This window comes from Ambystoma mexicanum, chromosome 5q, assembly GCF_040938575.1.
Source record: "Ambystoma mexicanum isolate Mex_15411 chromosome 5q, UKY_AmexF1_1, whole genome shotgun sequence".
NCBI classification, from domain to species: domain Eukaryota; kingdom Metazoa; phylum Chordata; class Amphibia; order Caudata; family Ambystomatidae; genus Ambystoma; species Ambystoma mexicanum.
The window spans coordinates 104,817,272-104,831,118 of record NC_090933.1 but is presented as its reverse complement, the minus strand read 5'-3'; the positions used below and the strand labels follow the sequence as shown (position 1 = coordinate 104,831,118).

General features: G+C 44.8%; 1 protein-coding gene across 2 annotated transcripts in view; it reads left to right on the top strand.

The window, feature by feature from the left end:
* GABBR2 (gamma-aminobutyric acid type B receptor subunit 2) overlaps nucleotides 1-13,847 on the top strand; it is a 2,296,575-nt gene that overhangs the window by 2,069,735 nt on the left and 212,993 nt on the right. For both annotated transcript variants that reach the window (XM_069620609.1, XM_069620608.1), the window contains exons 15-16: nucleotides 2,884-3,108; nucleotides 7,744-7,926. In XM_069620609.1, the coding sequence (XP_069476710.1) occupies nucleotides 2,884-3,108; nucleotides 7,744-7,926 (408 nt within the window). The remainder of the gene's footprint in view (nucleotides 1-2,883; nucleotides 3,109-7,743; nucleotides 7,927-13,847) is intronic.

Sequence of the window (13,847 nt, the reverse complement as noted above, 5' to 3'; positions counted from 1 at the left end):
CTCTTTGTCCAGCCCAAATCAGCTCACCTCAACTCTTGCTCAGAGGACTGAGGCCTGCTGTAATTTTCCTAAACCTTATGGTGCGATTTCTACAGTGTCTATGCTATACTACATTTTACATGGGTTAGTCACACTTGGCTCTGTCACGTACCATAGGTGCTCCTGCAATCCCATAGGGTTATTTGCGTTCAGACATCTGCAGGCTTTGCTCAGGATCTGTAGTGCCTTGCAGTTTCTGCATTTGGCTAATGGCAAAAATAATAAAAGCAATGACAATATGTATATGTATCTGTCCTCCAACTATAGAACGGTATGTTTGTGTTCTTCATGTATTAGGGTGTGTGTTTGTGTGCCAAAATGCAGGTGGCACATGTGCTTCATGTCAAATGCTGCTATGTCGTGGTGTCTCTATCCACGTCAGGAACATGACTCCTTGGTGCTCAAATCCAGACTGTCCATATAGGTGTCTCTGACCATGACCTGTGGCTCTTCATCCACAGATGGATAGATCTGCACCAATCCTGGTCTGTATGGCTGGCTGAGGGAGTACCTCTCAACGTACTTATCAACCAATGGCACGTTAGTAATTCATCCAAAATAGAATGGATGATTGCAGTGTTTTCTGGCCTTTCGTCTTGTCATGAATTCAGTGGGAGGAGGGTGGCAATATCAAAACACTAAAATGCAGCACACAATGGAGAATGCAAAGATGTAAAGCATGCCTAAATTCGAATTTCCGATAAATCACTAAAATGCAGCACAAAATGGAGAATATGCAGATGTAAAGCATACTTAGTTTTAAATTTCCAATAAAGCACTAAAATGCAGCACAACATGGAGAATGCACAGATGTAAAGCATACTTAGTTTTGAATTTCCAATAAAGCACTAAAATGCAGCACAATATGGAGAATGCACAGATGTAAAGCACACCTAACTTCGAATTTTGAGCAAGGCACTAAAAAGCAGCAGCAAGTGATTAGGTTGAGGCACAAGATACATATTACTAGAGGTGCAGAAATTTGAGTTTGCAGTTAAACTAGGAGAAGGGAGGCATGATTCAACCAAACAATCAATGGTAGTGGGGCCAGAGGAGGGTGATCCTTGGTGCTTACCAGTGCAATGCAGAAGCAGATTTTTCATGGTCATTTGAGAGCAAGGGTCTCTGCCAGTTTGTTCTTTGGGGGCATGGTCTGGGGACAAGACGATGGAGCAGCGGCATGGAGAGGCGCTCCCTCCAGCTCTGGACATGGCCAGACAGGGGCCTTAGGAGAGGGCCTTGGTGAGGGGTCCGGCTCTCGTCTGATGGCTCCCTGGATTGGCTCTTTGGGGGTGAGGTTGCCCAATCAAAGAAGCAACTGCGAAGGCAGTGTAAGCACAAGGACGCAGTAGCCATGTTGGACTTGATATCGGTAATATGAATTCAAGCAGCGAACTGGCCTCAGCAAGGCTATGCTCCTTAAGAAATGTATGCTTCCACAGAAAGTATTAAAGGGATCTTCAGCAAAATGCAGCGTGTGTGGAGCGCTCGTCGCTCATATTTCGATTTGTGCCAAAAAGTGCATGATAAAGCACATCTGGGGACAGTACCTGACCGGTAATGCCCCCACTTTGAGGGTTCTATTGCTATTAGCACCCCTGCATGCTGTACCGGGCTGCTAATAGTATTTTTGCTCGAGATGAGAAACAGTTGTCAACCGTTTCTCGACTGGATCAAAACAAACAAAAAATGCCCACCATGTATTGGGGAGAAGGGATTACAGGTAGTCCCTTCTCCCTTTCCATGGTGGCACATGAAGAAAGGAAAGAAACTCTGTAGGACTCGTCACTCTGTCAGCCAGGTAAAGACCAGACGAGGGCCAATCCGATCGTTTGTAACAATCGGATTGTCCCTCGCTGGGTACTAATGCCTATTATCATATGGATTCCATTATAGGCCTCCTCTCGGACAATTAGAATCCCCGGAATGCAGTCTATAATTCAGCAATAACTCTGAAGGTGGGGTGGGACATTGCTGGTTGGTAATGGCACTGGCTCAAGCTTTAATGCAGACCCCGCCACCATTACAAGTGGTATTCCCCTCCACCACCTCCCACCGATCTATCACCGAGTTCGTTGTAGCTATTATTCGCTAGGAACCTCGTCACTGTGACTGATTGTACACAATTCAGCCAATCAAATTATGAGATACTGTGGGGCAGCGGGTTTCCAGTATCTTCGGTTAGCATTGCACAAATTCATTTAAAATCCTTTGGGCTAACGAATAATTCTAATTACGAGCTCAAGAACCTTCGTTGTGCCTAGGCTCTCCTGCACATTTTGTAGCGATGACCTACTACATTTCACTAAAATGTTCTTGAGTACTGAAGAATGGCGGGGTTGAAACACAACTGTCTAGGGCGCTGAGATGGCATCTTGAGTAGTTGACGCTTGGCCTACAGAGAAAATCTTGGCTGTCTTCCGCGACAGTCACATATTCATTGGAAGCGCTCAAAAGAATACAATCGCTATGAACAGTATGCTTCTAAAAATGCCGCAAGAGTAGACTCTTCCGGGTTTATTCATGAGACATCTGTGCACGAGAAAATCCAATTTGCTAACACCTGGTGTGTGTACCAAATTCATGAATAATGTGATATCGGCGGGAATTTTTGCTCCGAAGCGGCATCCATTCCTTTGGCGGAATGTCCTTTAAAGCCGCCGTAACAGCATGCAATGTCGCATGAATCACACGTGATGGGCCTGCCCCTCACAAAGAAATGTTGCCTCGCCTTTGCAACTGCTCAGGTTTGGGCTATAACCTCTGGCGCTGCATGCGTTGCACTTTAACTCACCCCAAAAGTGTTACTTATTTACCTCTATTTACTTTTCCTTCTCGTTTCAGCTATTTGGCTGCTTCTTGGCCTGGGAGACCCGCAATGTGAGCATCCCTGCTTTAAACGACAGCAAGTACATAGGGATGAGCGTCTACAACGTGGGCATCATGTGCATCATAGGCGCCGCCGTCTCGTTCCTCACTCGCGATCAGCCCAACGTCCAGTTCTGCATCGTGGCGCTGGTCATCATCTTCTGCAGCACCATTACCCTCTGTCTCGTTTTTGTGCCAAAGGTAGGTATGATATGATATATTTTATTCATAGCGCGCCTATACACAAGTGTTCCAGGTGACCTAATGTGTCTCCTGTTTTATTCTTAACTGCCAGGCTATTATGCAAGTCTATGCAAAAAGGACGGGCATACTCCTCCTTGGCACTTAAGGGGCATGGATGCTGGCAATTTTGATGATGTTTTAAATATTTGTGTTTTTATTTATGAACCGATTTGTTCTAATGCTTAGGATACCGGATAGAGTATCGGAGCCCAGCCTCAATATCGGCAACTCAAATTTGCAGATTAAGATTAAATTAGAGAATTAAAAAGTGAAACGTTATTCCTAGACATTGGGCCGCATTATAACTCCGGCGGTAGCCGTGCCGATAAAAACGGCATGCTGCCCCCGGAGTTATGCTTTTTTTTTTCAGCACATGGCAATGGGGAATCACCGGGCCATTACACCCCCGGCGGTCCCTGAAATCAGGCGCCGGAAAAAGTAACTCCCCATTCCCATTCGAGTCCGATAGGAATGGGGAGGACGAATGCACCGGCACTGTGTGCAACAGTGCCGGTGCATCCGTCAAAGTATGCGAGCGGGTGTCTTTCCGCCCGCCAATACAGACCAGGTGGGTGGAAAGGCACCCAGCCCCACGAACTTGTAAGCTGCCAGTCCGGTAAACCTACCGTCACTGTTGTTACCGGACCGGCAGGATTGTAATGAGGCCCAATGAGCTAGTTCTGTGGTTTTATCACCGAACTAGAAGGCTCCTGCGTTCAACTTTAAGGTGGTTTAAAAGTTCCCTCCCCAACACCTTAAGGAAAGGACATAGCGAGGGTCTTGCTGATGCCACTGAGTTGTGTTAGATTCTTTTCAGGATACAGTGTGTTGCAGACCCTCAAGGTGGGGGTTATTTCCTCTCGCAGTTTGTTGATATTTTGTTCCTGACAAAATAATCAAAATAAAGATTTCTGAAAGTTCTACTTGATAACACTTTTTCTCCCGCAACACTTAATGCCAGATCCCTCCAATGTATATCCACTCTAGTAATAGTTATTCAATATATCAATCAGTGCTTTATTTCAGGAAAACAGATCGTACCATAAAGGTTTTTCAAGAAATTATCGCAATTGCAGTTCAACATTAAATAAAATAATTACAAGTCATAGTATACAAATGCAATTGATCATAAAACCTATAACATATGACATAAAAATGTAGTAAAACTTTATCTACAACCTTTCAGTAGAGATTATAAAATCTCAAGGACAAAATAGAATTATAAAAAGTCATCTAAGAAAACGGATTCCACTGGAGCATCAGGAATTATTCTCAAAAATTAACTGGCACCATTCATTCAGTTCTGATGCCTTTTATGTTATAGGGCATTGCAAGTCACCATCTAGAAATCTACAAGACATGCACACACTCTATGTCTACCTTTGGTTATTACCTTTGAGTGCTAGAGCAGATCAGCACAAAATGATCACATTCCCCTTCCTCATCCCAGTGCCCAATAGTAGCCCATGTCATTACCCCACATCCCTCTTCTTCACCCCAGCACCCCAATAGTATTCCATGTCATTACCCCTGCACCCTTCTTCCTTGTCCCAGTACCGCAATAGTAGTCCGTCATTAACCGACAACCCTCTTCATCTCCATACCCCAATAGTAATCCATGTCATTACCCCCACATCCTTCTTCCTCTCCCAGTGCCCCAAAAGTACTCCATGCCATTACCCCCACAACCTTCTTCCTCGTCTCTGTACCCCAAAGGTAATCCATGTCGCTACCCCCACATCTTTCTTCCTCCTCCCAGTACCCCAATAGTACTTCATGTCATTACCCCCACAACCCTCTTGTTGGTCTCGGTACCCCAATAGTAATCCACATCATTACCCCCACATCCTTCTTCCTCGTCCCAGTACCCCAATAGTATGCCATGTTATTACCCCCACAACCCTCTTCCTCGCCTCTGTACCCCAATAGTAATTAATGTCATTACCCCCACATCCCTCTTCCTCGTCCGAGCACTAAATATCAAGACATTTGTTGCACTGAACTTGTTCTTTGAATATTCTTGGGAAGTTTCGGGATTTCTGTGCGGGGGTGGGGCATAGTAAACTGTGGGCTCTTTCCTCATTCAACTTTGGAACCTGTGACTGGAAAAGGTTAAAATTCAAAATGTCCAATTTAATTTCCTATAAGGACATCAAACTTGATGAGTTGCAGCCAAACACAGCAGGCACTCTAAGTAGATTATCTATTGCCCAGCTGGTATTACACGGCATGTGAGAGCGCTTGGGGCAAAGCCAGATGGCATCCCTAGCATGAACAGCAGGTAGGGTCAATGTGTATGGGGAACTGTCTACGCTTTTCCCAGTGGGCACTGCCTTGCAGGGTCACTGTGTGTGGGACACAGTGAGTGCTGGACAGTGTAGGTAGTTCCATTGTGCCCATTACATGACCACACACTATGATGTGGGCACAGAGTCCTGTCGGAGCGTACGCATGTCTTTCCCAGCAGACACTGTAGCTATAGTGACTGTGCCCAGATCATGGCCAAAGATTAAACTCCAAACACAGTGCCTGCTGCCAACAGAAGGAACTGTATGTAGATTGCCTGGGCCTGGGGCATGAGTGACAGAGCTGGGCACTGCTGCAGAAATGCAGACGTCAGGTCAGGGGCGGGCTAAGGGCTAAGGACGTCTGTGTTCGTCCTGAATTCCCATAAGGTATCATTGTAGGCTCCGCCCACCCCAGCAGGATCGTTTTTTCCTTTGCCAGTTTATATAGCTGTGCTTAATTCTTTTTATCTGAGGGATTTTTGCATTCACACTTCTGCACAGCATATTTATTTCCCTTACTTTAGAATGCATTTCTCTTTTAGCTAAGGCAATTTCTCGGTCATGAACTTGTTGATTTCGGCTTCACCATAACCTGAGATTTATGGTTACAAGTTTTCCTTTAAAAGAATTATTTTATCATATCTGCCATAGATGTCTCGTAATTGCATAAATTGAAAGTAAGCAGCTTCCATTTGTGGGTAGTCTGATCCAGTAAAGCCGCTACTGTCTAATTGAAGCCGGTAATAAGCATGCTATTTTGGATCTACCTGCATAAACCAGCAAACGAGTCGCAGCCCCTCCTCCAAATGTTTCAGTATATATTTTTAATTCCGCACACAGCATATGATGGTCACTCAGTGAATTTTTCTCGACCTGCATACGGTACAACGCTCCAACAAGAACTGATCCGTATAGGAATAATCTAAAATGGGTTCACTAGTCCCTCTATGCCATGTCCGTTGACTTGGACTAGCCCTCGGTTTAGCCCCATCCAGCATTTGCAAACCCACAGAAGTCAGGCAAGAGGACCATTTACATTTTTAACCACTATGCTTTCAGAACAGAGAGCAAGCCAAATATCTTCTTCATCAACCCCTACACTGGGCATTGAGAGTTATGATCCCCAGCCAACATTACCGATACTTCAACATTCTTGTTTTCCCAACCCAGGATAATTGTTGATAATTCCTCCAAAAATATATCAACGTTGCAAATGCCTTTGTGCCAATAAATATTTGCTAAGAGAATGTCTCAGAGAATTCCTCTCTCCTAACATCACATCCACCAACAGAGCCTCAGGGTGGGAATCCATCACAGAATTAACTGCAAAACCTCTACGGGACTTAATAGCTGTCAACAGGCCACCAGAAGGGCGACCTCCATTACTCTTGCGGGCTAGCTGGACAGGAGCTGCAAAACCATCTAAAACCGGGCACTCAACAAGCCATGTCTCGTGGAACATAACAACTTCATAAGATCTTATTTTAACAGCAACCTCTGGGTTCAAGAACAGATGAATGTTACCCCAAGTGTTCCAATATTATTTGGACTAAAGACTCTTCTGACCCCTCAGACTCTTCAGCATTCGTGCACCATGAAGAGCCGCCGTCAACCAAGACCAATCCCTTTGCTCTTGGTTTGACGTATTCCATTTATGCGTAAAGTGGACTTCCCGATTAGTGCCCTGACCACTATTTAATAAAATAACAATATCTTTTTTTCTCCTCAGATAAGGTGTTAGAATTCATTTAGGATTGAATGTCAAAGTCTTATAAAAGTCTTCTAGAATATCAAACCCTAACTAATGTAATGGCAACCCTTCTCTTAAAATAGTATCATAAACAATTTGTGAGCCAATGTCCAATATTACCCGATCTGTTCAAACCACATGCAGGAAATCAACTCTATCGATACACTTTGTTATTCAATTTTTAGATGTGCATGTCTTTTATAGGTTCAAGCTATGGGTGTGACTTTCACAACACAAAATGTTATTTCGAATCCCCGCTATTCCAGAAAAATACATGTCTGTACAGGACTTGCAAGTCTCTGACTAGTCCCCGCCCACCAACTATTGGTGCGGCAAGAGAATCCACTACACTCATGCACCACACTCAGGTGAGCTGTTCCCTCAGAACAAAGGTGTTCAAAGGGGAACTTTTCTAGAGTTTGTATCGAATAAAGCTTATAGTTCAACCCGCCAAGTGTCACAATGTCCAGGTTGTATTGGAAAGTGACACGACTAAAAGTAACACAATGTTCAAACAATGTTAGCAATCTTCTGTGTTCTCTTTAAACATCGCAGCTAATTACACTGAGGACGAATCCCGATGCAGCCACTCAGAACCGACGGTTCCACTTCACGCAAAATCAAAAGAAAGAAGATTCCAAAACATCAACGTCCGTCACCAGCGTGAACCAGGCCAGCACGACCCGACTAGATGGGCTGCAGTCTGAGAACCACCGCTTAAGGATGAAAATCACAGAGGTATTCCATCTTTATGTCGAAATTGTGATAATCTAGAGGTTTTTCCACTCATCACAAATATTTAACATAATCCGCTTAGTTCCTTTGCTCAATTTGTAGCCAAAATGTGCTTCAATTCTGTTCTGTTGTTGGGCGATCAATAAATTAGAAGTTATAGGTTATTGTTTTGACTTCTCTTGAGCGCTGTTCTGGCAAATCTGTATTCAGTGTAACTAGGCATGTGCACATTCTGAACATTTTAATACAGTATTACAAATGCAACAAAAAGAATTCAACGAACCATTCTGGAGGAGTTTTGTCTACTGTGTGTATATGCCATTCGGCTGTTCAGTAGACCAGAGAATTTAAATTAGTGGATATGGTCACCAAAATGTGGGTGTAGTCTCCTCATCTTGGACCAGGAGAATACCTCTGGGGCAACGTGTTTATCTTGGATGCAAGACAATGCAGAGGAACACAGGTTCGAATCCTGCTCCTGCACTTAGATACTGTTCTCCATATTAAGTGTGTTATAGAATATTAATTAATTGTCAGATGACAGTAAGGGGGCTATTATTTCGGATATCGTGAAAGGGGGTTTAACCTGCAGTAAGAGGAGAGCTGTATTATTTTACACATTGCTGGTGTTTCTTGATCTTGAACATTGGGCAGATCCTGAAAGTTGTATTATATAAGGTGCCCGATCAGTACCTCCCGCCAGTAATCATTCGCCATTACACAGAGCGGCGGGGGGGGGGAGGGGTTGACGCATAGAAACTCCTGCCAATGTGAACTAAACTTTTGATAAAGTTCTTTGAGAACAGCATAGCCCTGTCCAGGGGTAAATAAAGGGTATGTCAGAGTTACCCAGTTTATCGTCTTTGTGAATTGGCCCCTATGTCTTTCCATCACATCTTCGTTCCCCACAGTATTTGAGTCCTTTTATGCTTTCCTTGACCACATTTGAACTTCACAAAAAAATGATATTCAAAGTACACGTTTCCCAGTCATTTATTTTTACCTGTTAGATCATCACTGTCGACTATGCCACAACATTATAAAATGAGTAATCCTGTTTGCAAGCTACTGCATAAATAATACTGATTTGACACCTGTGATTATTTCTCTATTTGAGTCTTTCCCAATAGCAGTGGTCGAAGTGAGCGGGAGGGGTCGGGAGCGGTGCTCCTCTACTTTTTTAAATTACATTTGACAGCTCCTATATTTTTATTTTAAAAAGAAACCGTTCCGGAATGGTTTCGTTTTAAAATAAAAGTGTAGGAAGAAGTTGAAACTTGCACTTTTAGTGCACTGCACGGAACGTTCCCTTAAACAGCAGGTGCAAGTGTTTGGGGGTGTGTATTGTGTGTGGGAGGGGACGTGGTGATGGGGTCTGTGGGGAGTGGGTGCAGGCTAGCAGGGAACATAGTTCCACTACTTCTTTTCGTACACAGCAACCACTGCCCAATAGACCAAGAATGTATTAATATAGACTGGTGGCTTGGCTTTGCCACTCAAGCCACCTGCCTGTGGATCTCCCTACCTCAGGAACACTGAAGACCGCCTTAACTTCTGAAAGGGTGTTAATGCTGAGCAAATTGGATTCTCTGTCGGCCTGTTTCCCCTCCTGCTTTCTGGTCGTTGTGCCAAAAGATCGCCTTGGCTGTCTATGCTGCTCTAAACGCTCGAATAAATGAACAGACGGTTCAGCTCGACATAGCTATCAAGCGACTGCGTTGAAGCCTACATTTCTCTATCACAGTTGTACTGATAAGGACGACACAGTAAACGTTCTGTATCGTGCACCAATGGTGCTGGGTATCCACGTATGCCAGATAACTGAATGCTGATGTACCAAATGACAGAGAGTCGGGGAGGATAGCTCAGGGACAACGTGCTCGCCCTGGACACAATACGGTTCCGCGCTTAGAAACCCCTGGGTATTAAGTGGTCATAAATTAACAATAATATTAAAAAATAGAGGGAATAAAGTGTTGGTAGCGGCAATTTCTTTATCGTCATAACTGGCCTTGAAAAGGGAACATCGAGCATGTTGATTGACTGGAGCTCTGTCCAGAACCCAGCAGTGACAGGGGCTGACTAATAAATAAAGCGTTCTGGTTAATACGTGCCAGATAACAGCGAATCTTCTGTAACAACTTTAATTTGAAGATGTAGGTTGCTGCAAAAAATGCTCTACTCAAGGATGCTGGGTAAATTAAATTAACAACGGTCATTAGTTGGCACAGATGTGCCACCTGCGTTGTTATTACCAGTGTCATAAATGCGTCACATGCAAGGGGATGCTTTACTTTTGACTGCAAAGACCAAAAAAAAAAAGACGGATGTGCTTTGGGCGGAAGAGTATTCATGAGGAGGGGAAAAAAGACTGTGTAAAATGCGACATTCCCACCACTGCAGCAACCCCCGCGTAATGAGAGCGGGCCTTTTAGAGACAGTCCTGAGTGGCCCGCGCTTTCATTCACAATGTGCACTGTTTGGGGTACAATTAGGAGATGTTTTGTTTCAGATCTTGAAACTCTAGGGCCCTTATTCAGGCAGCGTTTTCCAATGGGGTTTTGCCATTATAAAACGATTCTGTGAATCAGGCCTTCAGGCTTCTAGTTTGGGGTGTGCTTGTAAAGAATACACTCATAGGAATGCCTTGACACACATGGGAGGGGTGGTTAGCAAAACAAAACGGAGAGGGTCCCTGCCGGAATAATCCAATTATCCATTTACAGAATTGGCACAAGGAGGGGAATGAGCGCCCAATAATTTCTCATTGTCTGTGAAAGGGAGAATTTACAAAGAACGTTCTAGAAGAAATTTTGCAGGAAAATGTGCAATTAGACATCACCAACCAATTACCACACAGCAGATATCGGGAAAAAATGTATTTACTATGTATGTGCAGTCCAATATTTGAATACACTTGTATTTGGCCTGTACACCGGCAGTCATACGCCGACATGCCGAATACTGCATGGAGCATGCCGGGCAGGTGAGGCGGGAGAAGTGTGCTGCACACGCGTTAGTGCCAGAAGAAACCCGCCAAGCGTGAAGACCAGGGGCACTGGATAGAGGAGCGGGGATGGAGAGGGGGACATCTGTGTAAAGGGATGAGAGGCGTGGTCTAGACTGGGGGGAATCTGGGAGAATGGGTGAGTGGGGCGAGGGTAAAAAGAGGACCTTGTCTGGTCTGCCCCCCAAAAAGAATGCCGGCTGAGCTTAGCGTGGCACAGATAACAAGGAGAGTATTTCACAGGCTGGCATTCGGGGGAAATCGCAGAAAAGCGGGCAGGGGCCGCATTCAACCGACAATCTTTATGCCAGATGGCGCGAGGGGGGAGTGACATTGGAACATAAGATAGCTTACATCTCACCCAGTGGTAGACGTGTACCGGAAAAAGTAGTGGAACTGTGGTCTCGGCAGGGTAGATGGTAGGTGGAAGCAAAGTGCAACATGTGGCAAGGTGTTATGGCCGGGGCATTGCAATAGTCTAAGTGACCAGTAACTAAGGCTCCTATCACAACTTTACACTTGCACATGGACATGAAGCGTAGACAGGGTGGGCCCTGAGCGGGCAAGGCCCACCCAAAATCTGTAAATGCCCACTCAGCAGCGCTGTGTCAGAATATACAGATGTTCATGTCACTGCGGTGGGCCCAACTCCGTTATCCTCAGGCCCCACTTGTTCGACAATTATGGCTACGCCTCTGGGACATATCCACCATTCATAATGATGAATATGGTCGTAAAAAGTAGAATAATGGTAAACAGAAAAAATAAAGTAGTGGAACACAGCTCCCGACCGTTCCCACTCACTTCGATCACTGATCTCACCTGCATACTGTTTTCTTTCAATCAATGCCTCATAAACTTTTTTTAATATTTCCTGTGACTTGCGCCTAACTTCTCAAACAGTCTGAAATAAGGTAACATTGTGCCTGCCATATGCCTCAACGCTAACCAATGGCCGTTTATTAGTTTTGGCTACAGTGGTGCCGTAGCTCCACTAAAGGTTGCATAGTGCAGTAATGGGGATGTTATAGTTTTCCGACATTTCTGAAGGCATGTCTCATTCTCTTCGCTTCCATATGCCTCTGCTCTCTTATCGCAGTGGAGCGCATGGAAGAGTGTGGGCGTGGTGCATTGATCCTGTTCACATGTCCATTGCTCCATTGACCCGTGTTTTGTCAAGCTGCATGTACATGTGAGGAATTGCCATCTAGCAAGGGTGTAGAAGCCCTGGCCTTTTGGATTGTTATGAACTAATACAATGATGCAGATAATTCCTACTACCAGACCCCCCCGTTCATAAAGCTCTATGCCAAGGCATTGTTTGACGTGTGCCCTGCTGCATCAGTTTCCTGATCTGCAGCACCTGCTTTTCAGTGACACAGAGCATGATCAAAGGTCTTTGGCACACTTTTGACTGTACTACGTGTTTTAAAAGACCTCTTTTTTAACGTCCTTAATTTGTTTGTGCAGTTTTGATCAAATTCAAACAATTACATATGGATGTATTTGTATATGTGTGTGTGTGGGGGTAGGAGAGTAATTGGCGTGGGGATGAGGGTTGGTGATGTGGGATAGGGAGGGTGTGGGGTGGGGCCATTTTAAAAAAAGCTGGTCAAATTCATGAGGATCCAAACTGTACAAACAGCAGACTTTATTAAAGAAGGCTATGAAAACACGTAGGACCTTTGTGACAGCCAAGTCACTGCAGTGCAGTGGCTGCATTTAAAATCTGCACCTCTCTTCCAAAACTAGAACATTATCAGGAATGACCATCCTGGTGGCAGTTTAATTGATAAACATAAGCCATACCTGAATTTGGTGTATGGTGGCTGGCAATTTACATACTTTTTAAAGCCACATTTGATCTGTATCATACATGTATCAACACTGTGAGCCCAGGACATCTGTGGAAGGGTTGTGTGTATTTTAGTCAGACCGCCCCTCCATGGCAGTCAGCAGGTAAGAGACTGAAAGACTATGCCTTTCATTTGATGCTTTGTGAGGTTGGGTAGCTCCTCTCGCTCTCTCGAGCAAGATAGTCCCTCAGCAGGAGCTGTCCTGGGAAACAGGAATCCGAGGGCACACACTAAACAAAGGGATTAGCCTCACATCAGGGTGTTGCATACCAAAGGACTTTTGATGCTGTAGGTCTGAGAAACGCACAGTGTTAGTGTAGCCAAAGGGAGCTCAGCATAGTAAGAATCCATCGTCTTGTTTCTCTCTGTACCTCTTGTTCTTTTCTGTCTCCTGCACTTCCTTTGGCACAAAACACTTTCGGTATGATACAAGAAGGCAAGCGCCATCTGTCACAAGGACAGGAATTTGGTCCCTTATTGGCTTGCTTTTATCTAATCACCTTTGGACTTTTTCCCTATTGAAGGGCAGGGTGTATCCCACCCCTTCTCTCACCACTTCTTTGAGTAATTTCTGGATCATTCAAGCCTCCAGGAAGAATTTATTTGGACCTCTTTTGGAAGAGTTGACCTTTCCAAAACCCTTCACCAATGAGGTGATGATTGAGTGTTCCCAGGCAGTGGGGGTGACTTGCTGCTGGAGCAAGACCTGTCTTTCTGCCAGCTGCACCAGTACCAAGGACCCCAATGAAGGTGAAGGACTCCTACAGGTGTTTGCCAGCCTCCCCATGTTGGGAGAACAATAAGGACTTGTCCCTGAGCCAGTAGATTGGGACTCTGGGCACCCTGAGAGCCAGAACAGCTATCGAACCACTTCCAGCAATCATCAAACCACGTTTGACAGTTGTCAAACCAACGGGACCTGCCAGTGCTGCTTTTGGCACTCTCTTGACCTTCAAAGCCCTGTGCTTGCAACTTCAAACCAGCTTGATGCTGCATCATACCAAGTCGAACCTGTTACCTGTTCCGCTCAAACCAACCGCTCATCGTCTCAAACTACTGGA